This window comes from Tursiops truncatus, chromosome 3 (genome assembly GCF_011762595.2).
Source record: "Tursiops truncatus isolate mTurTru1 chromosome 3, mTurTru1.mat.Y, whole genome shotgun sequence".
Lineage (NCBI taxonomy): Eukaryota > Metazoa > Chordata > Mammalia > Artiodactyla > Delphinidae > Tursiops > Tursiops truncatus.
The window spans coordinates 90808708-90836146 of NC_047036.1; the positions used below are offsets into that span (position 1 = coordinate 90808708).

A 27439-nucleotide genomic window follows, 5' to 3' on the forward strand; every position below is an offset into this window, starting at 1 on the left:
AATGGTCAATACACAAGCGTCTAGAAATTTTATTCTGATATATTTCATAGAAATTTTTAAATAAATACACATTTTATTATATTAATGCATGCTCTCATTAGTTTAATGAAGGTTCCAGCTTTACACATTGGCCCATAAAAGAAATATAAACTTCTTAAAAATAAAATCTCTATATAGTATAGCTCTTATTGAATTGCAAGAGATGAATTTTTATTTAACCATACATGTAAATCTTTGGAAACAACAAAATAATACAGAAATTATAATTCCAATTTCCTGTGCTCTGGGATTAATCTAATGTGTTTCTCCTAAGCTCAGATCCCACCATCCCCTACTTCTGGAATTTGAATAAGAAAGGCATGGGAGATAGACTGGACAAGTAATTATACAGCACAGGGCCTAATGGACACTTGGTCAAGTCCCCTAGCTTTTCTGGGTTCTGTTAATTTATGCATAGGTTTGGGATAGCTACAGTATCCACTTAATTAAAAGAAACTGGATTTTAACAACTGATTCTAAGGATGCTAGCGTGCTCTTAAATAAACAGGTAAAGCTTTTATCCACATCAAAGGGAATTACTCATACCTAAAAGCTCAATAGACATTAGGAGTTTAAATTGGGCAATGTTTTCCTATCTTCTCCAGAGGCAACCTCCATTACAGAGTTTTTAGCTTAAGAGGTTAATTTAATTCAACTTGAGTGTTGATAAAATGTCCTTCAGTTAGGAAAGAAAGAGGGAGGAGAGTAAGAAAGGACTTTTTTATTGGGAGATACTTTTACATATAGAAATCTACAGTTTCAAATATATCCAGCCTCAATGAACAGTGAAATGAAGAGATTTTTAACATTAACAATCTGTCTTTAATACTCTAGCAGTTTATATTATACGTAACTGCAGAACACTAAATTCTCATAATTATTTTTGCTGCGTATTGTGTTAAACTTCAAAGATTAATCAAGGATTATCAATACAAACTAATATTTCATGCAGAAGTATCACTTACGATAAATTATTTTTTTCTTGTATGAAACTAATTTCCTTAAAAAAATAAGTATCATGTACTGAAAACAGTACCATGCCAAGTGTTTCCTGCATACACGTGTTTCTAATACAAACTAGCTATAAGCCAGAGAAAATAATCAACCACATAACTACACGGCACATTATATTCTTTCATTTCATCAACTGCCCTATGAAAAATTAATTATCTTCAAAGGAAAATCTTTTGGGGCTGTAATTTTTATTTTACTGACAATTACAACTGATTTATTTCTAATGTTAAGGAGTCCACGTTTAGCAAGCACTGAAGGCTTCAGAGAACAGAAAAGATTTTGTATTTAAGAGAGTGATTCTATGAAATTCTCTACTTCATATTATAGAAAGACAAATTAATATACAGATTAATATAGAACTGTGTGTTATTAAAAGTTATTAAAATTAACTTGAAAGGTGGCTAGCCCAAATTAGTACAATATACACCAGAAATCAAAAAATTAGTATAAAAGAAGAATGTAAGCTCTCTTAAAGATTTTTACAGTGATTACATGTTGAAATGATAATATTTTGGATAAATTGAGTGAAATGTACTGTACTATTAAAATTAACTTCAGCTGTTTCTTTTAATTTTTTTAATGCGGCTATTAGAAAATTTTAAATTACATATATGGCTCACATTATTTTTCTATTCTACAGCACTGCTATAGAAACAGCAGACTCTACTACATGTTAATATTAATCCCAATCCACATTGTTAAATTTCATATCATTATGATATTTGACATAACATATATAGTACATTATCACAAGATTCCTGAGCTTAGAATCAAATACACCTCTACTCTTGAAAACAAAACCAAACAAAACGTGCTCTAATCTTTTCCATCATCTTCTGTATACTAGCAACTGTGCTAAACTTTGGTTATGTATGATTCAGCAAACACGCAAAAGGGATCTTTTGGGTGATAGAACTATTCTAAAATTGGGCTGTTGTGAAGGCTGCACAACTATAAATGTATTCAAAAATCAACGGATTGTATACTTATAACTGGTAAATTGTATAGCATTGGAAATCATACCTCAATAAAGCTGTTTTTTTTCTTTTTTTTTAAGTACACATCTAGAGCCCAGCAGATTTAAAGTGCCATCTAGAAGCTGCATATACATTTCAGGTAATTCAAATATAATTCTTCAATCCATCATACGGCTCAACATTGCAATGAAAATTTTTCCATGAGGGTCTTGTTACCTGCAATGGGTCCTCATTCAACAATGGATTATGTCATCACTAGTTGGAGGTATAAGTTACAAAAAAACAAAGGGAACACAGAGTAGCTGAAAGTGGACAGTTTATTAGTGGCACCCAGCTCAGGCGATAATAGCCCTTATAATAATGTACATCTTGTTGCAAACTCACCCAATCTGGGCACCCTATAATTGGACATCTGCTGGTATTTTGTCATGCTAGACTGAATACTGGAATGTAAGAAACCTCCTGCTCTACACTAATAAAACCAAATAAAAGACAATAGATTGAGTCAAAATTAACATTTAACAATTTCCATGCGAAACTGAAAGCTAAACTGCTCATTTCTCTTTCCCTATTGCAAGAAAAAAAAAAAAGAGAAATCCAGCAGCTCAAAAATTATAGTCAATTTGGAAAAACATATTGGTGATTAATAAATTTCAAGTTAAGAGCATAGGATCGTTGGTGCATTGCTTCTATCAGACCTTGAAACAAACTATTTTCAATCTAAAATTTGTGAGATTATTCACTATGGATATTATGGTGCTGCCACCTTTTGCTTTTTTTGAACATCATCTCCATACCAAAACAGTAAAAATAAGTCAGCTCTACTTTTTCCACTTTAGCAAAATGGGTCTGAAGAACTATGACTTATGCTTTCTTTACACTCAGGAAAACACAGGAAAGTAAAACACAGATCACACCTTCATGCAATTGAACCACTATACAGTTTTGTGCTTTCGGTGGCCTATCTAGTAAATACTATTTCCAGAGCTCTCTTTACCCCATATTAACCAAAAGAAAAAAAAAAAAAGAAGAGAAAATGATACAGTGGGAACAGTAATAATAACACATAAATAACTCACATTGAACACTGGAACAGACTTCAAGATGTGTGCATGTACACAAATATAAATATAGACAAAAATTTGCAAGGACACTGAGTTCCCCCAAGTTCTCATCTTAGATGTAAACTAGGTGGATAGTTCAAAAGTCAAAGACCATGTGGAATGTTAAAATCATTTAGGAATGTTCATTTAATGCAGCCACAGAATCGAGAGACATATTATAGTCCATTCTAGTTATAAAATGACTCATCCAGGCATTTAGATAAATCTATGAATGCATTTGTTCTAGTTCCAGACTGAAGTTACATCACAATTGTGAATGCTTAGGACGTAGTTATACTTTATGAGTTGAGTGACACATTTAAAACTCAAACATGTATAAAACATTCACTGAATTTGACTTTCTAGAGAGATGATTCTCTATTGGTCAGTATTGGATACCACCACCCATTTCACATAACCCAGAATACTGTCCAATCAATGTGGTGTCCCAGCACATATCTGGCAGTTTTTCACACTGCCTTATTCATTCATAAATGCTTTTAAGACTCCCAAAATAAAAGCCCATAAAGATATGAATACATTTTTAAAGATATCTATAAAATAATACTATCCAGGTATCAAAACTGAATTGCATTTTACTATGATACCTATTCTTTTCTTATTTCTGATATTTTCAATAGGTAAAGTAGTACAAGTCAACTGACAATGAAGTTCATCTTTATAAGGTATAGAGAAGAGCTTTTTTTCTTTAGTCCAAGATATTGTTAAACTCATAGAGCATATGAGAAGTAAAGCATTAATATTTAACTCCTCCCAAAATTAAAACTTTTACAGAATGTTCATAAAGCTCTAAAATAGGTGATTTTAACCTACCAACATGAAGCTTGGCTTTCTCTAATTTCTAAGAAGCCAAAATATTCATACTGAGGCACTATTCAATTTCTTAAGAGTTTGTGTCAAAGAACTATATCTACTTCTTGGTGGATTTCTGTCATACTCTCCATTCCTAGACATATCACCATACCAAACAATGTGCAAATAACTGTTTAGGAAAACTGAAATGCCCACACTAGACAGCTATTTACTTTAGGAATAAAATAAACCAAAAACATCTCAAAATTTTCTACAGGCTATGCAGAAGACAGGAAAGGATGATTTTTACAGGCCATGCAGCTAAGAGAGAGAGTTGATTCAGGGAATATAATGCTATAAGTTTAAACATATTATGCCTTTTGTAGGGCTTTTTGTAAATCACCATAGAAGTTGATTAAAGTGCTTGCCATGGCTGTATCTACTGCAGACTGGGGAATCATTCCACGCAGATCCGTCTGAATATAGCCTGTCAAAAGACTCCGGTTTGGACTGTCTTTAAGAGGAACACAAAACCAACCACAGGGATGGTTATATCCACGAACAAATTCTGATCTCTTTTCACTCCAGTCAAGACTTATCCCTACAAGGCAATTTAAAATGACACTATTAATAGCAATGACTGACATTAATCTAAAACTCTCACTAAAAAATATTATCAGATTTCTTATTTACATATTTTTCTTCTTATCCATGTAGATGAAAATTAAGCCCCAAGAGTGACCGTGGAAGAATGAAAAAGATAATTACTAAGTGGAATTCTGACAGAGGCTGGTAGATATGTAATGGGGAAAGTTCTAATCCCTTCAGAATAAATGGCATCATGTCATCCTGGTAACTCCTTGGAAACTACAAATCTTCTCTGTAGCAGCCAGGCCTCAAGGTACTAATAATCAAACCTATGTACCACCACTGCTCCCCACAGGCACTACCATATCAAACTTTGGTTCTGGCTGGTTCAGATTAAACAGGTAGATGTGTACCTACAACTGCCAACTCAAATATATCGTACATACAAAAATATTAATTTACCTATAGATATATTTTAGAAAGCAGGAGCCTTCTAATAGTATCTTTAATTTTGAAAAGAAAAATATTACACAGATCAAGGAAGGAAAAGTACTCTAACACATACCAAGCCTATTTTTTCTAAGTATATGACTAAGAAGCTGTTTCTTGAGAGTGACTTAGAAGGAAACCCAACGACTAGATCCCTTTCTTAGAGGCAGTCATGCGTTCCATATTTGTTAGCTGTGACCTGAAGGATACTGTGTAACGGGGAACAAAAACTCATCAGAAAGATTGCAAAAACCTTCTCGATATTGTTATTTTAATCCCTAGGGTTTAGCATTTGCAAACAGAGCTTATTGATTATAAAATAACTATGGGGACTTCCCTGGTGGCGCAGTCGTTAAGAATCTGCCTGCCAATTCAGGGGACACAGGTTCGATCCCTGGTCCGGGAGGATCCCACATGCCGTGGAGCAACTGAGCCCATGTGCCACAACTACAGAGCCTGCGCTCTTAGAGCCCACAAGCCACAACTACTGAGCCCACATGCCACAACTACTGAAGCCCAGGTGCCTAGAGCCCGAGCTCCGTAATAAGAGAAGCCACCGCAATGAGAAGCCCACGCACTGCAACAAAGAGCAGCCCCCGCTCGCCACAACTAGAGAAAGCCCGTGCATGCGCAGCAACAAAGACCCAATGCAGCCAAAAATAAATTAATTAAATAAAATAATTTTTTTAAAGATAAGTATGAAAGTTGAAAATGTATCTTGTGTAGAAAGAAACATCCAGCCTAGAAAACTCAAAATTTAAAACAAACCGAGAGAAAGTAAAAGGTTTTGAGACAATTACCACAGGATAAAAGCCCTTCTTTATAGTCCACAGTATAGGAGAAGTCAACAAACTCTCTTGGGGAAATTATATTCCAAAGCTGACCAGCAGTAGTATAACGCATCACACAGCAATTCTGAAAGAGAACAGGTAACAGCTGTTAGTACTATAGGAAATACATACATAGACTCATATATCATAAGTTAATCTGTAGTAAAACATTAACACTCACTTAAAATGTGTTATAATAAATATTAATAACATTTCTTACAGTGATTCTGACAGGTTTAGATCTCTATTCTATATCTCACGGAGACTGTATGGACTTGAAGAGGATATACAATCAAAACACAGAGGTAAGTTACCCAGTATCCAAATCTTTGTTTCAGTAGAGTCACCTCTTATCCTATATGATAAAAGTGGAAGCAGGTAGTATAGACTGTACGTGTATAAGATAAAATCCACAAGTACTTTGACTAAAACACCAAATGTGTCAATAAAGAAATCCAAACATGGCAAGGAATGAGTTAATAGAAACAGACAAAGAAAGAAAGCCACTTAGGTTACATAATTCTCTAACGCCTAAGGTGGCATTTTTATCTTTGATTTTGGCTAAATGTTAATGGAAAACCTACATACTATTACCTAGAAACCTGAATATGATAGTGGTATTTTCAGAATTTTAGATTTCAGAACCTCAGCTAAAGTTTTACAATTAAAGACACTGATGATTTTCTTAAGCAGCAAGCGTAAAGCTATTGCAGAAAACAAACTCAGTTCTGACTAACACTCATTAGTTAATATGAGGAAACTCAAGCTTTTTGAAAGGCAGCAAGGATTCCCTTGTGAGATCTTTGCCATGACTACTTATTCTCAAAGCAATGAATATAATGAATGCAAGTATACACACGTGCACATGCGCACACATACACACACACACACACACACACACACACACACACAATCTGAAGCAACATTTCTATACAAATACCTCTTCAAAGTACTCCAAAATATCCAATGAGGTCATTAAGCTGTCCCAATCCAAGCGACAGGGACCTGGGCGTATATGGTCTATTACACTATTGACGACATCATCTATAACACCTTGGGCTTTGAAGCTGGAGAAAACATATGAAAGTCAAATGCTATTAGAATGAAAAATTTCAGCATGCTCTCACAGTTCAGAGCTCACATCAAAAAAAATAAAATTTAATGAAGATTTTTTAAAAAGAGTAAACCCCGACTTTTCCGATAAATTAGGTTCTGTCAATTATTTCATCAGAATGTACTCTAAAACGTCCTCAAATCTAATAAGAGATTTGAAGGCTATCTTATGCATTATCATAAACATAGTAAAATACCTTCATGTTATGGTGTAGCCAAGAGCAGTCCGTAGAACACTGTAATGCTTCCATTTATTTCGTATGCTCTTCTTTTCTCAACTATGTTCTAACATGTTATTAGTATATGCATATTCTTACCCTAACTTTTGAAACCTTTTTATTAGGAATAGAAATATAGGTCACTCTAGAATAGAATGCCCAGGATTGACTCATGAATAATATCAGAACTTGACATATTTCAAAGGTGGCATTACATACCAGTAGGAAAAAGATATACTAGTTCAAAAATGGTGTTTGGATTCAACAGTTATCCTAACAGAGAGAATAAAAACTGAATTCTTACTTCACATCATTCAAAATACCTCCAGACAGACTAAATACCACTATGTAAAAGGTAAAACTTTTAAATTTTGAGAAAAATATACAAGTGACCATCTTTGTGACCTCAGGATACAGGGGGATTACTTGAATACATAAAACACACAAAAACACAAATTACACAAGATGGTTAAAATTTAAAACTTACATACCACAAATGACAAAATAAGTAATTTCTTTAAAAACAAGCCACAGAGTGGAAGAAGATAAGTGCAACACATATATACAGATATATACTTACTATAGAGCATATATGATTAATTCCTATGAAACAATGAGAAGAGGACAATCCAAACAAAAGATGGGCAAAGGACAAGATTGACCTGAAATGTCAATAAACTTAGAGAAGATGCTCAATTTCACTCATAATCAAGTAATTACTAGCAATACACCATCTCATACCCCTGAAAAACTGACAGAGATTAAAAACTTAATAACAAGTGTTGAATGGAAGGGAATGAGAACTCTCAAAGTGCTACCACCACTTTAGAGAGCAATTTGGCAACATGCAGTAAAGTGGGATGATGTATGTCCCTAAGACACAGGCACACCCCAAGAAAATGTTACATGTGTGTAGAAGGAGACATGTACCAAAAAGCTTACTGTAGAGAAGAATTCACAACAACCTGAAAATTCATCAGTAGGCAAACTTGCAAACACAGATAAACACATTGTGGTATATGAATACAGAAGTGAAAGACTAGATCAACATGTAACAACACGGGTAACTCTTGAAAACACAGTATTGAACAGAAAAAATTAAAGCGTATTACTAAAACACACACACCCACACACACAAAGTGTGAAACAGGAATAATACACACAACTTCAAGAGAGTAGTTATCTCTGGGGAGGAAAGAAAAGAGAGGTAGATTGACTTTAACTCCATCATTGTTTTCAGGGATCTTTTTTCTCTTTTTAAGCAACTGAAGCCTTTTTATCATTTTGTAAATCTCTCAAGCTCAAGCTTATATTATGTTCCATCCTAAGTCTGCTCTTCTGCCTGTGTTCTCTAACTTGGGGTGAGGGTGGGGGTAGGAGGTGGGTAATACAAATTACTTCAGGCACAAATTAGAAATCTGGGATTCAATTTCGACTCTTCTTTTTCTCTTAACCCCATTCCAATAGTCAGAACTAATAAGTCACCATGTTTCATCAAGATGATTTTCCAAACGTAAACTGCTTAGAACAATATCTGGTTTTCAATAAATGTTAGTTATCATCGCCATCATCATCATCACCACCACCATCACTATTATAAATCTCTTTCAAGTTCATTTGTCCTTTTCAACTCCCATGCTATGTCCTTAGTTTGGGAACTCTGTGTCCAACTCAACACTGCATCAGTTTCTAGCTCTTCTGATCATATAACTCTTTAAGAATCTGAAAAAAGCCACAGATCTCTTCCCAGGAACATACACATTGTCACAAAACTTTGTATACAATCTTAGGGACACTTCAAGAAGCTAGCCATGGACCCCCAGGATACAAGCTCTTCTCTAAACTTTCCATGCTCATTTCTCTTTCACAATTGTTATTAGAATAAATGCAAAATCCTCTGAGGACCTGGGATGTATGGGTAGGGTTGAGCAGTAGGTAACGCAAAACTGAGTGCCTTAGTTTAGAATTCAAAAATCCTTCAGACCCTTCTTTGAATTCTTTTGGGTGTGTACCCAGATGATACATAGTGATGATAGGGTAGTTCTCTTTTTAATTTTCTGTGGAACCGCCATACTATTTTCCATAGTGGCTGCACCATTTTACATTTCCACCAATAGTGCACAAGGGTTCCAATTCCTCTACGTCTTTATCAACATATTATTTTCTGCTTTTTTTGATAGTAACCCTCCTAGTTGACATGAGATGGTATCTCATTGTGGTTTTGATTTGCATTTCTCTAATTATTAATGATGTTGAACATCTTTTCTTGCGCTTATTGGTCATTTGTATATCTTCTTTGGAGAATGTCTATTCAAGTCCTTTCACCATTTTAAATCAGGTTGCTTTTTTTTGTTGTTGTTGAGTTATATGAGTTAAAGAACTCATATATTCTGGATATCAGCCCTTATCAGATATATGATTTGCAATTATTTTCTCCCTTTTCACTCGGTTGATTGTGTCTTTTGAAGCAGAGAAGAAAGAGATATTTGTACATTCATGTTCATAGCAGCATTATGCACAAAAGCCAAAGATGGAGGCAACCCAAATATCTACTGCCAGAGCAGTGGGTAAACAAAGTATGGTATATACGAGAATATTATTCAGCCTTAAACAGAAAGGAAATTCTGACACATGCTACAACGTGGATGAACCTTGAAGAACTCATGCTAAGTGAAATAAGTCAGAAACAAAAGGGTATTGTATCATTTCACTTATAGGAGGTACCCAGAGTAGACAAATTCATAGAGACGGGAAGTAGAATGGCAGTTACCAGGGGCTGCAGGGATGGGAGAATGGGAGCTTTTGTTTAATGGGTACAGAGTTTCAGTCTTGCAAGATGAAAAAAGTTCTGGAGGTGGATGGTGGTGAGGCTTGCACAATAATGTGAATATACTTAATGCCAGTGAACTTTACCCTTGGAAATGATTAAGATGGTAAATTTTATATGTATTTGACCACAACCTAAAAATAAAATTTTAAAAAGATATTTTAAATATAAAAAAAAAAAAAAAAAAAATAAAGTGAGATACCTATAAAAAAAAAAAAAAAAAAAAAAAATCCTTCAGAGGGCTTCCCTGGTGGCGCAGTGGTTGAGAGTCCTCCTGCCGATGCAGGGGACACGGGTTCGTGCCCCGGTCGGGAAGATCCCACATGCCGCGGAGCGGCTGGGCCCGTGAGCCATGGCCGCTGAGCCTGCGCGTCCAGAGCCTGTGCTCCGCAATGGGAGAGGCCACAACAGTGAGAGGCCCGCGTACCGCAAAAAAAAAAAAAAAAAAATCCTTCAGACATCCTCTCCCCACCCCCATACTTAATGCTCCAGCTATACAAACACAATTTCAACTTCCCTAAATAAACTCCTTAAAGTGTTTCCCATCTGTGTGAACGTAGTAAATGAAATGCTCTCTGCCTGGAATATAAATTTATCCTTCATTCTCTAAGAAATATCTATTCGTTCTTTAAGACTCCGCTCCAATATTAGCTCCCCTATGAAGTTTTTCCATATCACCAAGCATAGTGCTCCCTTGGCACTTTTTACACTTTTTCGCCCCAGCAGGGATTACTGATCTAAAGGATTAACTTCTACACTTGCTTACAATGTTTAATCCAACTCCAGTTTCCCTGTCCTCATAAATACTGTACAACTTATCTTCCTGGAAACGCTATCTTTGGTAATACACTTCAAAATACACTGTATATAGTAAGTTCAGTCAACAGTTTCATTTTAAAAAGTGCTGAGTCCCAAGGATGTGACTATTCCACTCCAATTTCACGTGGCAACTATCTCCTCTGGCTTTAAAAAACAATATTTTTTTTACTGGTTAAAGGCATAATTCGTGTTCAACTATATGCAAAAATCAAAAAACAGAAGTAAAAATCACACATAAAACTGACATCTAGAGGTATATATTTTGTGTTAAATAAAACATTTTAATATATAAAAAATATATATTTAAAGTCAACCCATGATTGTGCTACATACAGTTTAGTATTCTGCTTTATTCACTTTTCATTGTATCTTGAGCATTTTATTATGTTTTTAAAGACTGTAAAATAGCACATTTTATAATTTAATCATTCCCCAACAATTGATTATTCAGGTTGTTTGTAATTTTTAATATTTTAAGTAATACTGTGATGGAAGAGAAGTTTAAATAACTATTAATTTTCCCATGATTTCTTCAAGATAAATTTCTTAGAATAAAATATGCTACAGGTGCTTCCCTAGTGGCGCAGTGGTTGAGAGTCCACCTGCCGATGCAGGGGACACGGGTTCGTGCCCCGGTCCGGGAGAATCCCACATGCCGCGGAGGGGCTGGGCCCGTAGGCCGCGGCTGCTGGGCCTGCGCATCTGGAGCCTGTGCTCCGCAGCGGGAGAGGCCATGACGGTGAGAGGCCCGTGCAAAAAAATAAAATAAAAAAAAATAAAATATGCTACAGCACTGAATAAATGCAGAAAGAATATCAGAAGGGTCTTATACACCATAGTAAGAAATTAAGATTTTATCAGCTATCTGATATCATTAATGATATCATATTATTTATGATCCCCTCACCACCAACTCTGTCCACCAGGGATATGGACATTTTAAAGGCTTTGAATTCATAACAGGATTTGCTTCTCAGAAAGTTTAACATCTTAAAGCAAAAGCCAAATTTTGCTGGCAATGATCATTCAGTGATCATGTGTGTAGGTGTGTATATATCTGAAGTTTAGCAATGTCCTAAGAGCTACGTAACACTACAGGAATTTACTTACAGATATCCATTAAATTCTTCTGAAGGTTTCCTCCAAATTGTTACATCTTTCTAGAAAAATAAAAACAGTGTATACTGATAATTACATAGGTGGAAACCTGGATATAAAACTGACAATTTCATAAATTCTACAACATTAGCTTTTGCATGAAAATAAAACATAAGTAAATATTCAAAGAAATACACAAAAGTAATTTATACCATAAAATAATCCATATATGAATTTCTTCTGTATCTGAAAGTAGTACACATCTTATTTAAATTACAAACCCCTACAAAAGGTTTTTCAATAGCTTAATGACACCCAAACACTGTTAAGATTTGGTGATGGCACTATCTCATTGGCCATTATTATTTGCCGCATTCCAATCTCATCTGTTTACCATTACTGACACATTTAGACTGAGATAATAGAAATGTTAAATACTTCATTCTGAACTTGCTCACATCTTTTTAAAATTAAACAATTCAAATCTATTATGACAGTGCTACCTTGAATTAGTCCCTACATTTTTTTCTAGATCATTTCCCAAGAAATTCTGAGTAGCAGAATAGCCAGAGGACTTAACTGGAAGAGTCCTGGGTTCAAGGATTGGCTCTGTCAACACTCAGGTATGTCATATTGGTAAAAAAATACTAACTGGCCATTCTCACAGGCTTGTTAAAATATCTGAAACAATTTCAAATTATCAATTACTATACTTCCTTAAACTGACAATGACACATTTTATTTACTGACTTGAGAGGCTGCTCTTTACAATCTTGTTGCCATGAGTCTATTCTTGTGTCCAATATCTGAAGAACTAATGAAAGCAGTGCAGGATTATTATGTTTCTTCCTTTGTAAGACAGTAAACCATCAACTATATTAGCACATTTATCTATCCTGCACATTCATCTAAAGTATGGTCCATATTTTTCCGTACCATTTTGAAAGTCATCCACCAGCTCATTAGACAGAAGATACACCCTCAAACATAAGTAATTTAATTAATTTACCATTTTCTTAGCAACTCGCCACTTGTCATCTTCAAGGCTGTGGTATTGGATGAGAGTGTTTTTAAGTCTAGTCGCCAAAACAGCTGCATCAGGCAGGTCTTCCATTTGTTTTCCCTGTTACAGAGACTAAGATTATCATCAGCAAATACCAGAGTTAGATGCAGTTGGGTCTCAAATATGGCTTCATAAAAGAATCACCTGGGGAGTTGTAAAAGATACCTATACCTGGACCCCATCCCAAATCAACTAATCAGGATCCCTGAGGGTAAGACCTGGCCATAGATTTTTTTTCTAAAAGCTTCCAAGGTGTGAAACACATAGGGATAAGAATCACATATGTTGAGTTATTAAAATCACTCATATAAAAAATAAAATACAATCCTATTTCCCTTTCTAATAGAATCTAACCCAAAGGAATAAATTATAAAATTCCAGATAACTTAAAAGAAAAAAAAATACTGCTTTTTCAAAAATACAAAAATAACACACAAGGCATAAACTCTTTAAAAATTCCTTAGAGATTCAGCCATTGAAAATTTTCATTTTACCAGCCAACAGATATAGGACTCATTCTAGCAAATAAATGACAACCACAATTGGAAACCTCCTCTTACATCCTTTAAGGATAGGGCTAGAGACCTCTGAAGAATTTCTAAAGTTTGAAGAACTCTATTGTCTTCAATGTTTTATTTCATTTGATGAAGTGTCATAGGATTCAGTGAGCTATCTGTGTAACATAGGAGGTGATATGAAGACCTTAGAACCACCAGTACAGCATAAGTAAGTGGTTTATAATTTTAAGGCAATAATTTTAACTATACAGAGAGGAAAGTACTATATCATTAATAATTCCAAAGGTATGTTATTGTTCAACAATACTTTAAAAGGGAAATGATTACTAATCTTTAAAGATAATAAACTTAATATAATGAGGGATTCTATAACGTGATCATTTTAAAACATTGCTGCAAATCCTGTGACACACTTCCCATCAAGAGGGATTGACATATATACACTACTATGTATAAAATAAATAACTAATGAACACCGACTGTATAGCACAGGGAACTCTACTCAGTGCTCTGTGGTGACCTAAATGGGAAGGAAATCCAAGGAAGAGGGGATATATGTATATGTATAGCTGATTCACTTTGCTGTACAGCAGAAACTAACACAACATTATAAAGCAACTATACTCCAATAAAAATAAAGTGAAAAAAATGAATAAAAAGCAACAAAGCATTTACAATGAAAAAAAAAAAAAAAAGAGGTGCAGTCTGTGACGCTGCATGACCTCTGCAGCTAGGTTAGAAAATTCCATGCAGCCTCTGTACGTCACTCTTAGAATAATCGCTCTGGGAGCCTTTGATCAACATGTAAGCATACAAGAAATCTGGTTATCCTGAAGCTGATATGTGGAAAGGCCCAGGTGGAAAGAAGAGGAAGGGAGGAAAAAAAGGAGAGGGAAAGACAGAGACAGACAGACAGACAGACACACACACAGATCCAAAATCCCACATCCAGAAGCCTATATTTAGGGCTTCACGCCTAATGGGCATCTCTTGCTGCCCCAGTCTTCCTTCAATTTGCCTCTGTCTTCCTCATCTTAATAATTTTACTATTAAAATGATAATTGAGCCAGTTGCTCAATGTCAAAAACCTTGGAATCACCCTTAATAGGTATTAGGAGATTCATCACATACCATTGCCTACAATGCTCTTCTCCTACTGGTTTTCTTTCTGTCCCTTAAATACATCAAGCTTGTCACTGACTTCGGGCCTTTGCATTTACTATTATTTCTCTACCTGGATTAGTAGATCCCAAATCTGAGCATGACTAATAACAACCTGTAATAATAATTTCAGATTAAACCTCCTGTCCTTAATACAACCTTCCCCAAATCACTATTATACCCTTCTTTTATTTTCTTCATAGTGCATCACTATGTGAAATTAACTTGTTTATTTATTGATGTACTATATTCTACTCTTTGACCACCATGTCCCCAACTAATAGAGTGGCTGTCCCATGTCTGCCTTTTTCACTACTATATCCCCACCAACTAGAACACTACCTGGAACACAGTAGGACCTTAATATTTGTTGAAGTGTGTTTGCTTCAAAACATGATTTATTTGGTCTTAACTTCTCTCCTTTTGGTGCCATGGTACTCTCCAGTAAAAGGCTAAAGAAGAAAAGGCTTTGGAAGAAAGCTGTCCATTTACAGGATCATGAAGTTACTACTAAAAAGGAGATCAAGAAAAGATCTAAATGAAATATCAAGGCTCAAACCTCTATGGGAATAAGGATGCAATTCTCACTACAAATGCATACATCAGAATCATGTTGTTATAATTTGTAATAGCTGTTAATGTTGACAAAGAATCTCTCCTTGGTTGGGCTCCTCTGAGTCCTCTTTTTTTTGGCTGCATCAGGTCTTAGTTGTGGCATGCAGAATCTTCAGTAGTGGTGCGGGCTCTTCATTGCGGCATGCGGGCTTCTCTCTACTTGGGGTGCGCAGGCTCCAGAGCACACAGGCTCAGTAGTTGCGGCACGCAGTCTCTCTAGTTGTGAGGCACGGGCTCTAGAGCACATGGGCTTAGTTGCCTCATGGCATGTGGGATCTTAGTTCCCCGACCAGAGATCAAACCCGCGTCCCTTGCATTGGAAGGCAGATTCTTAACCACTGGATCACCAGGGAAGTCTCCTCTGAGTCCTCTTTGTGACGAGGCCTAGCTCTTGGGCTTGTCCTTGGACCCCTTAGTCTAGTTTTAGCAAGAATCCTGCTGAGTCAGTTTAGTGAAAATCCCCTACCCTCAAATTTCCTTATCCCACCCTCAATCTTATCCCCCTGGCCTGCCTTCAGCAAGAATCCTGTCAAGTTGGTTTAAGGCGAATCCCCCTTCCTCTAATGTTTCCTCCTAGTAATTTTCATTCACTGACACCCACCCTGCTTCTTGGCTATACACCCCTACGTGCCCTTGTTGTATTCAGAATGAAGCCTAGTTCTATACCAAGGTTTCTTTTCCACTACTGCAATAGTTATTGAATAAGATTTGCCTTTACCACTTTCATGTGTGTCTGCCTCTGGTTTTCTGTGACACCGTTTTTGGATATTAGATTTCATGGTCCACAGCCAGATAGTCCGATTCAGTGGGTCTGCTCTAGAATAGGCCCCAGATCTAGGTCCTATAAAAAGCCTCACTGATCATTCTTTTAACCAGTCGGGAGTGACAGCCACTAATCTAAAATCTAAAGTGACAAAGTCAGTGCTATAGTCAATATTTAACCAGCACAAAGTAGAACATAAAAGCCATGAAACATGATAAACACTAAAATGATATAAGGGGATTCAAGATGGCGGAAGAGTAAGACGCGGAGATCACCTTCCTCCCCACAGATACACCAGAAATACATCTACCCGTGGAACAACTCCTACAGAACACCTACTGAACGCTGGCAGAAGACCTCAGACTTCCCTAAAGGCAAGAAACTCCCCACGTACCTGGGTAGGGCAAAAGAAAAAAGAATAAACAGAAACAAAAGGATAGGGACGGGACCTGCACCAGTGGGAGGGAGCTGTGGAAGAAAGGTTTCCACACACTAGGAAGCCCCTTCGCAGGCGGAGACTGCGGGTGGCAGAGGCGGAAAGCTTCGGAGCCGCGGAGGAGAGCACAGCAACAGGGGTGTGGGGGGCAAAGCGGAGAGATTCCCACATAGAGGATCGGTGCCGACCGGCACTCACCAGCCCGAGAGGCTTGTCTGCTCACCCGCCGGGGCAGGCGGGGCTGGGAGCTGAGGCTCGGGCTTCGGTCCGGATCCCAGGGAGAGGACTGGGCTTGGCAGCGTGAACACAGCCTGAAGGGGGCTAGTGCGCCACAGCTAGCAGGCAGGGAGTCCTGGAAAAACTCTGGATCTGCCTAAGAGGCAAGAGACTTTTTCTTGCCTCTTTGTTTCCTGGTGCGCGAGGAGAGGGGATTCAGAGCGCTGCTTAAAGGAGCTCCGGAGACAGGGGCGAGCCGCAGCTATCAGCGCCGACCCCAGAGGCGGGCATGAGATGCTAAGGCTGCTGCTGCAGCCACCAAGAAGCCTGTGTGCAAGCACAGGTCACTATCCACACCACCCCTCCCGGGAGCCTGTGCAGCCCGCCACGGCCAGGGTTCCGTGATCCAGGGAGAACTTCCCTGGGAGAACACACGGCACGCCTCTGGCTGGTGCAACGTGACACCGGCCTCTGCCGCAACAGGATCGCCCCGCATCCGTACCCCTCCCTCTCCCCGGCCTGAGTGAGCCACAGCCCCCAGAGCAGCTGCTCCTTTAACCCCGTCCTGTCTGAGCGAAGAACAGACGCCCTCAGGTGACCTACACGCAGAGGCGGGGCCAAATCCAAAGCTGAACCCCAGGAGCTGTGCAAACAAAGAAGAGAAAGGGAAATCTCTCCCAGGAGACTCAGGAGCAATGGACTAAATCTCCACAGTCAACTTGATGTACCCTGCATCTGTGGAATACCTGACTAGACAACGAATCATCCCAAATTGAGGAGGTGGACTTTGGGAGGAATGATACATATATATTTTTTTCCCTTTTTCTCCTTTTGTGAGTGTATATGTGTGTGTTTCTGGGTGTGATTTTGTCTGTACACCTTTGCTTTTACCATTTATCATTGGGTGCTGTCTGTCCTTTTTTTTTTCCCCTTTTTTTAGTATAGTTTTTAGCACTTGTTATCATTGGTGGATTTTTTTTTTTTTTTGGTTTGGTTGCTCTCTTCATTCTTTTTTTTATTACTTAAAAAAGTTTTAATAATTATTTTTTATTTTAATAATTTTATTTTATCTCTTTTTCTTTCTTTCTTTCTTTCATTCTTTCTTTTTTTTGCCCTTTTATTCTGAGCCGTGTGGATAACAGGCTCTTGGTGCTCCAGCCAGGCATCAGGGCTGTGCCTCTGAGGTGGGAGAGCCAAATTCAGAACAAAGGCCCACCAGAGACCTCCCAGCTCCACATAATATCAAATGGCAAAAATCTCCCAGAGATCTCCATCTCAACACCAACACCCAACTCCACTCAATGACCAGCAAGCTACATTGATGGACACCCTATGCCAAACAACTAGCAAGACAGGAACACAGCCCCACCCATTAGCAGAGAGGCTGCCTAAAATCATAATAAGGTCACAGACACAGCAAAACACACCACCAGACATGAACCTGCCCACCAAAAAGACAAGATCCAGCCTTATCTTCCAGAACACAGGCACTAGTCTCCTCCACCAGGAAGCCTACACAACCCACTGAACCAACCTTAGCCACTGGGGGCAGACAACAAAAACAATGGGAACTATGAACATGCAGCCTGCGAAAAGGAGACCCCAAAAACAGTAAGTTAAGCAAAATGAGAATACAGAGAAACACAGCAGATGAAGGAGCAAGGTAAAAACCCACCAGACGTAACAAATGAAGAGGAAATAGGCAGTCTACCTGAAAAAGAATTCGGAATAATGATAGTAAACGTGATCCAAAATCTTGCAAATAGAATGGAGAAATTACAAGAAACGTTTAACAGGACCTAGAAGAACTAAAGAGCAAACAAACAATGATGAACAACACAATAAATGAAATTAAAAATTCTCTAGAAGGGATCAATAGCAGAATAACTAGGCAGAAGAACGGATAAGTGATCTGGAATATAAAATAGTGAAAATAACTACTGCAGAGAAGAATTAAAAAAAAGAATGAAAAGAACTGAGGACAGTCTCAGAGACCTCTGGGACAACACTAAACGCAACAACATTCGAATTATAGGGGTCCCAGAAGAAGAAGAGAAAAAGAAAGGGACTGAGAAAATATTGGAAGAGATTATAGTTGAAAACTTCCCTAATATGCGGAAGGAAATAGTTAATCAAGTCCAGGAAGCACACAGAGTCCCATACAGGATAAATCCAAAGAGAAACACGCCAAGACACATAATGATCAAACTATCAAAAACTAAATACAAGGAAAAAATATGAAAAGCAGCAAGGGAAAAACAACAAATAACACACAAGGGAATCCCCATAAGGTTCACAGCTGATCTTTCAGCAGAAACTCTGCAAGCCAGAAGGGAGTGGCAGGACATATTTAAAGTGATGAAAGGCAAAAACCTACAACCAAGATTACTCTACCCAGCAAGGATCTCATTCAGATTGGACAGAGAAATTAAAACCTTTACAGATAAACAAAAGCTAAGAGAATTCACCACCACCAAACCAGCTTTACAACAAATGCTAAAGGAATTTCTCTAGGCAGGAAACACAAGAGAAGGAAAAGACCTACAATAACAAACCCAAAACAATTAAGAAAATGGGAATACGAACATACATATCGATAATTACCTTAAATGTAAATGGATTAAATGCTCGCACCAAAAGACATAGACTGGCTGAATGGATACAAAAACAAGACCCATATATATGCTGTCTACAAGAGACCCACTTCAGACCTAGAGACACATACAGACTGAAAGTAAGGGGATGGAAAAAGATATTTCATGCAAATGGAAACCAAAAGAAAGCTGGAGTAGCAATTCTCATATCAGACAAAATAGACTTTGAAATAAAGACTATTAGAAGAGACAAAGAAGGATACTACATAATGATTAAGGGGTTAATCCAAGAAGAAGATATAACAATTGTAAATATTTATGCACCCAACATAGGAGCATCTCAATACATAAGGCAAATATTAACAGCCATAAAATGGGAAATCGACAGTAACACAATCATAGTAGGGGACTTTAACACCCCACTCTCACCAATGGACAGATCATCCAAAATGAAAATAAATAAGGAAACACAAGCTTTAAATGACACATTAAACAAGATGGACTTAATTGATATTTATAGGACATTCCATCCAAAAACAACAGAATACACTTTCTTTTCAAGGGCTCATGGAACATTCTCCACGATAGATCATATCCTGGGTCACAAATCAATCCTTGGTAAATTTAAGAAGATTGAAATCGTATCAATCTTTTCTGACCACAACACTATGAGACTAGATATCAATTACAGGAAAAAAATCTGTAAAAAATACAAACACATGGAGGCTAAACAATACACTACTTAATAACCAAGAGATCACTGAAGAAATCAAAGTGGAAATCAAAAAACACCTAGAAACAAATAACAATGAAAACACGATGACCCAAAACCTATGGAATGCAGCAAAAGCAGTTCTAAGAGGGAAGTTTATAGCAATACAATCCTACCTTAAGAAATAAGAAACATCTCGAATAAACAACCTAACCTTGCACCAAAAGCAATTAGAGAAAGAAGAACAAAAACCCCCCATAGTTAGCAGAAGGAAAGAAATCATAAAGATCAGATCAGAAATAAATGAAAAAGACATGAAGGAAACGATATCAAAGATCAATAAAACTAAAAGCTGGTTCTTTGAGAAGATATACAAAATTGATAAACAACTAGCCAGACTCATCAAGAAAAAAAGGCAGAAGATTCAAATCAATAGAATTAGAAATGAAAAAGGAGAAGTAACAACTGACGCTGCAGAAATACAAAAGATCATGAGAGATTACTACAAGCAACTCTATGCCAATAAAATGGACAACCTGGAAGAAATAGACAAATTCTTAGAAATGCACAACCTGCCAAGACTGAATCAGGAAGAAATAGAAAATATGAACAGACCAATCACAAGCACTGAAATTGAAACTGTGATTAAAAATCTTCCAACAAACAAAAGCCCAGGACCAGATGGCTTCACAGGCGAATTCTATCAAACATTCAGAGAAGAGCTAACACCTATCCTTCTCAAACTCTTCCAAAATATAGCAAAGGGAGGAACACTCCCAAACTCATTCTACGAGGCCACCATCACCTTGATACCAAAACCAGACAAGGATGTCACAAAGAAAGAAAACTACAGGCCAATATCACTGATGAATATAGATGCAAATATCCTCAACAAAATACTAGCAAACAGAATCCAACAGCACATTAAAAGGATCATACACCATGATCAAGTGGGGTTTATTCCAGGAATGCAAGGATTCTTCAATATACGCAAATCAATCAACGTGATACACCATATTAACAAATTGAAGGAGAAAAACCATATGATCATCTCAATAGATGCAGAGAAAGCTTTCGACAAAATTCAACACCCATTTATGATAAAAACCCTGCAGAAAGTAGGCATAGAGGAAACTTTCCTCAACATAATAAAGTGCATATATGACAAACTCACAGCTAACATCGTCCTCAATGGTGAAAAACTGAAAGCATTTCCACTAAGATCAATAATAAGACAAGGTTGCCTACTCTCACCACTCTTATTCAACGTAGTTTTGGAAGTTTGAGCCACAGCAATCACAGAAGAGAAGGAAATAAAAGGAATCCATATCGGAAAAGAAGTAAAGCTGTCACTGTTTGCAGATGACATGATACTATACATACAGAATCCTAAAGATGCTACCAGAAAACTACTAGAGCTAATGAATGAATTTGGTAAAGTAGCAGTATACAAAATTAATGCACAGAAATCTCTGGCATTCCTATACACTAATGATGAAAAATCTGAAAGTAAAATCAAGAAAACACTCCCATTTACCATTGCAACAAAAAGAATATAATATCTAGGAATAAACCCACCTATGGAGACAAAAGACCTGTATGCAGAAAATTATAAGACACTGATGAAAGAAATTAAAGATGATACAAATAGATGCAGAGATATACCATGTTCTTGGACTGGAAGAATCAACATTGTGAAAATGACTCTACTACCCAAAGCAATCTACAGATTCAATGCAATCCCTATCAAACTACCACTGGCATTTTTCACAGAACTAGAACAAAAAATTTCACAATTTCTATGGAAACACAAAAAACCCCAAATAGCCAAAGCAATCTTGAGAAAGAAAAACGGAGCTGAAGGGAGCAGGCTCCCTGACTACAGACTATAATACAAAGCTACAGTAATCAAGACAGTATGGTACTGGCGCAAAAACAGAAATATAGATCAATGGAACAGGATAGAAAGCCCAGAGATAAACTCACGCACATATGGTCACCTTATCTTTCATAAAGGAGGCAAGAATATACAGTGGAGAAAAGACAGCCTCTTCAATAAGTGGTGCTGGGAAAACTTGACTGGTATATGTAAAAGCATGAAATTAGATCACTCCCTAACACCGTACACAAAAGTAAACTGAAAATGGATTAAAGACCTAAAGGTAAGGCCAGACACTATGAAACTCTTAGAGGAAAACATAGGCAGAACACTCTATGACGTAAATGACAGCAAGATCCTTTTAGACCCACCTCCTAGAGCAATGGAAATGAAAACAAAAATAAACAAATGGGACCTAATGAAACTTAAAAGCTTTTTCACACCAAAGAAACCATAAACAAGACAAAAAGACAACCCTCAGAATGGGAGAAAATATTTGCAAATGAAGCAACGGACAAAGGATTCATCTCCAAAATTTACAAGCAGCTCATGCAGCTCAATATCAAAAAAACAAACCCAATCCAAAAATGGGCAGAAGACCTTCCAAAGAAGATATACAGATTTCCAGCAAGCACATGAAAGAATGCACAACATCATTAATCATTAGAGAAATGCAAATCAAAATTACAATGAGATATCATCTCACACCGGTCAGAATGGCCATCATCAAAAAATCTAGAAACAATGAATGCTGGAGAGGGTGTGGAGAAAAGGGAACCCTCTTGCACTGTTGGTGGGAATGTAAATTGATACAGCCACTATGGAGAACAGTATGGAAGTTCCTTAAAAAACTACAAATAGAACTACCATATGACCCAGCGATCCCACTACTGGGCATATACCCTGAGAAAACCATAATTCAAAAAGAGTCATGTACCAAGATGTTCATTGCAGCTCTATTTACAATAGCCAGGACATGGAAACAAACTAAGTGTCCATCGACAGATGAATGGATAAGGAAGATGTGGCACACATATACAATGGAATATCACTCCGCCATAAAAAGAAACGAAACTGAGTTATTTGTAGTGAGGTGGATGGACTTAGAGTCTGTCATACAGAGTGAAGTAAGTCAGAAAGAGAAAAACAAATACCGTATGCTAACACATATATATGGAATGTAAAAAAAAATATATATGGTCATGAAGAACCTAGGGCCAAGACAGGAATAAAGACGCAGACCTACTAGAGAATGGACTTGAGGACATGGTGAGGGGGAAGGGTAAGCTGGGACAAAGTGAGAGATGGCATGGACATATATACACTACCAAACGTAAAATAGATAGCTAGTGCGAAGCAGCCGCATAGCACAGGAAGATGAGCTCAGTGCTTTGTGACCACCTAGAGGGGTGGGATAGGGAGGGCGGGAGGGAGGGAGACGCAAGAGGGAAGAGATATGGGGATATATGTGTATGTATAGCTGATTCACTTTGTTATAAAGCAGAAACTAACACACAATTGTAAAGCAATTATACTCCAATAAAGATGTTAAAAAAAAGAGTAAATACTGCAAACAAATTATGCTGAAAAAAATAAAGAAAAAAGATATGATATGGAAAAACTAAAATAAAATGATACAGAAGTTCAGGGAGGAAAATAAAAAACTTTTCCTGTATTTTCTTATGCTCTGTCCCTGAGACCTGCAATTAAATTGACAAAAGATAGATTAACAGAAAAAAAGGCAAAGTTTACTTGATGTCAATATTTAATTTTTTTATGCAAAGAGGCTTTCATAGAAAATAACTGGAGACTCAGAGAAGCTTATATACCCTGAGCTTATACACCATCTTAAAGGGTGATAAACTCTGGAGAAATGACAAGACAAGGGAAAAGGGGTATGAGCTTCTAGGGGTGGTAAATTATGGCAAGATAAATATATGGGAAGAGACTAATAAAAGGTAAAGGCAAAAAAAAAAAAAAAAGGTAAAGGTTATTTTAGTGAAGTTTGTTTGTGTAGACCATCTCAGTTCAACTTTCTATCTCCAGTGATAGCCGTTATTCTCCTGGTATAGGAGAGAGGAGAGGGAAGACCTTCACCAAAGGATATTTATGTCCCATTTTTAGGCAGATAGTGGAAGGATAAATGGTTCTTTCCGTGTCTGCTGCTTCCTAATTGCCTTCAGCTCAAAGTAACCTTTATTCTGAAGTGGCATGTTTTGGGGTGGTATATCCCTTCAGAAACATGGGAAAGTATATATAGAAAATTCAGTAATATAGAATTTTGGATCTATGAAAGTGATGTGAAATATCTAATAATTATAGATCCTACCCATAAGAAGTAGATTAGCTCATTTAGAAAGTCTGCCAGTCAGGAATAGATCCCATTTCCACTCAAGAGACTGCCAACTTGATAGCCAGTACAATGACCTTATTTAAGGGTATGTTATAAACAAACACAAGTTCTTAGAGAGGACTTGAAAAAGAAATTTTATTTATCCATCACTAAGGATCATTATGATTAAACAACATTCTTTAAATCCAAAGGTCACATGCCAGGTTCCTGTGGCTAGCAGATAAGAGTATTTTCAAAACTCTTTGATAGAAATCAAAGATGAAGTGGAAAGCTACTGTTAGCATAGACAACATTACCTTTAGGTAAATCTAGCATACAAAAAGTAAGCAATAAAAACTACCTATAAAGATGAGAATCTGAAACTTTAAGGTGTTTACCTTAGTTATCATTAACTCCTACTGGTTAGTATAAAATCCAAACTCCCTAATATGTCTTATGGGCCCTTTTATATTTTGGCCAAGCTCATTGCCTAATTTCTACTCTTCTTTCCTGGACCCCTCTTAAGACTATGTTAGCTCTCCCGCCAATGTTAAAAACTCCTATTAATGAGCCTCTCTAGTGGTGGTGGAGTAGGAGGTAGGAAAGGAAGAAAATAAAGTAAGTATAAACTTGGAAATCTCTTTTAGCCCAATGAAGTATTTAACCAGGCAGTTAATCTTGATGAAAAAAATCCATGCAAGGGTTAAGTCCAAAGGGAATAACAGTTACTTTCTAAACTGATCATCTGTGTTTAGACAGGCAAGACAGAGAATCTCTCAAAAACCAAGGTGGGGTGGGGATAGGGGAACAATATTGGGATTATCAAGGTCTTGGTGCTCTCTTAATATAATAGGGCACTCACATTAATTGAAAAGAAAGCATGCAATATGCCCTATTGCAATCTCTATCTGTGGAGAATGTCAGGAAATGTTTTAAATACCATTCTGAACTCCCTCTTTCTTTTATTCTCCTTGCTGACCTTATAGCACGAAACTCTCCAACACTTCCATGTCAGAGAAAACAGGTACCACCTAACTGTATCAGAATCTAACAGCTCCATAAATGGGTTATATACTCTTGACAATTCTATAGCCAGGTGCTAAGTAATGTCCACCTTTTTTCTTTCTTACTCTAACCTTTTTGGTCACGTTTTCTATGTTTATGTTTTTGAAGTGACTACTAGTGTAGGCAGTTGCTGCCACCATTGAGTGGGCAGCCTTCACAGGTTAAAAAATTTTCTTGGGCTTCCCTGGTGGCGCAGTGGTTGAGAGTCTGCCTGCCGATGCAGCGGACACGGGTTCGCGCCCCGGTCTGGAGAGATCCCACATACCGTGAAGTGGCTAGGCCCGTGAGCCGTGGCCGCTGAGCCTGCGTGTCCAGAGCCTGTGCTCCACAACGGGAGAAGCCACAACAGTGAGAGGCCCGCGTACCACCAAAAAATAAAAAAAAAAAACTTTCTTGAGGCCATCTATCAGCACCACAGTCTTTGACGGATACAATTTTAATTTTTGTCAAATGTCAGTGAAATGGCCATAGGTTTTAATTAACTATGGAATATAATAAACATTTTAACCTCTAATAAAAAGTGAATGCCATAAAAATCCGTTTGTACTTATGTAGTATGATTAAGTCAGAATTCACGTATTAAAGAAACTCATATCAGAATCGTTTCACCTTCCATTACCTGATTGATATGTTTCATGCATGTGAATAGCTTCAATTTAACATGCCATAGATCTTCCCCAAGATGTGCAAACCAAGGCCTTGTAAATTAAATATTTTCTACCTAACATAAAAATTCCAGCATAGGCTTAATTGCCAATCAATTTTGAATTAGTAATTTAGCTTTTCCAATTAGTCAAATACGGTAGTTTCTCATTTTTGAGACTGGCTGTGGCAGGAATGCAACAGGGTAAGTCTTCATCTCCAATGTGACTGATGATACTCCGATTCAGTGCTCACTTTGGCTTATTTTAGGACAAGCTTTACAACACCAATGAGACTTTTACAACACTTAAGACAATATTAATTTCTAATAATGTCACAGCTTTAAGTTTGAGTCCAAGTTAATGTTCAAGCTCCTAATGCTCTAATCCTTTATTTAAAAACATAATAATAGCTAACATTTATTGATCATTTACTATGTGATCAGTCTTTCTGGCCACTTCAAATTGTATTATTTCATTTAATCCTCATAAATAACCTTAAGAGCCCATCCTATTATTGTCTCTATTTTACAGAAAGGGAAAGTATCAACACGGAGGTTAAGTCACTTGTCCAAGATCACACAGCCCATAAGTGATGGAGCCAGAATTCCAACCCAGGACCTCTGCCTCCAGAGACTGAAGGTCTATTCTGTAAAACACTGGAAGCTGATCAAAGGCTGCAAGAGACTCTAAAAATCTGACATCATGTTGAATTTGCCATATTTTGTCTTGGCTGCTGAACCTAAAAAATCTCAGGTAATCTTTCTTAATTGTAAATTAGGGATAACAGCAACATTAAGTTATTGAGGAATTACAAGAGTTAATATATTTAGTACCGAACTTGGAAGATAGTAAGCACTCGGAAAACACTGCCTCTTAACAACACAGCTCCGTCAAAGCCTGGTGTGAGGGAATGGACCTTCTGTTGTCTGTGCACCTACTAAGAACCAGGAAGCACTGTGCCCATCACAGAACGGTATCTCAATGAATCTTCACCCAGGCCCCCCGAAGCGAGGTTATTACCGCCCTTTCCCCATTTAACAGATGAAGTAACTTGGGCCTAATCAGCGTCCTAACGCTGATGAACTGGGTTGAGGAGGAGAGGGGCAAGCCCTGGGATCCAACCAGCGCGACCCTTACCCTCAGTTTTCTCTTACCTGTGAGGTCCACACACGTCCGGACGCCGGTTCCGCCATCCTGGACCTCCACGGCGGCTTCCCTCTCCCACTGCCCGGAGCAGCTCCGGGAAGACCACCCTGTCGCTCCGCCTCTAGGCGGCCTCACCTCCGTGCTTCTACTCAAGGCTACTTGAGGTGAAGCAAGGAGTGCGACCGAAATCAGGCGTGCGAGGTAGACAGGAAACTCACTCTTTCTGCAATACTAGCTCTACAGCTCTCTCGGCTTCCCCGCCCGCCGAGGCCACCGGCGGCAGCAGCCAATGGTCGCCAAGCCACTGCCAGTTGCAGCCAATTGGAAGGCATCAAGCCTTCCGGGGAAGGCGGGCCGAACCCCGCAA

General features: G+C 37.7%; 1 protein-coding gene and 1 long non-coding RNA gene across 4 annotated transcripts; one reads left to right on the top strand and one right to left on the bottom strand.

Moving 5' to 3' along the window:
- On the bottom strand, window positions 1-27324 carry STARD4 (StAR related lipid transfer domain containing 4). 3 transcript variants are annotated; one of them, XM_073802386.1, is made up of 6 exons: window positions 27081-27324; window positions 12938-13063; window positions 11941-11990; window positions 6794-6920; window positions 5824-5938; window positions 1-4547 (listed from the first exon to the last, which is right to left on the bottom strand). In XM_073802386.1, exons 2-6 carry the CDS (start codon window positions 13040-13042, stop codon window positions 4318-4320), a joined length of 627 nt encoding a protein of 208 aa, XP_073658487.1. In that variant the 5' UTR covers window positions 13043-13063; window positions 27081-27324; the 3' UTR covers window positions 1-4317. The 3 variants fall into 3 exon arrangements, with proteins under 3 accessions (XP_073658487.1, XP_019796374.1, XP_019796375.1); XM_019940815.3 differs by having other exon boundaries at window positions 12938-13051; window positions 27081-27322; XM_019940816.3 differs by lacking the exons at window positions 6794-6920; window positions 27081-27324 and having other exon boundaries at window positions 12938-13022.
- On the top strand, window positions 6114-13070 carry LOC141278309 (uncharacterized). Its single transcript, XR_012330807.1, has 3 exons — window positions 6114-6158; window positions 12461-12551; window positions 13061-13070. It is a non-coding gene; the product is annotated as an uncharacterized lncRNA (long non-coding RNA).
- Window positions 27325-27439: the final 115 nt, after the last annotated feature.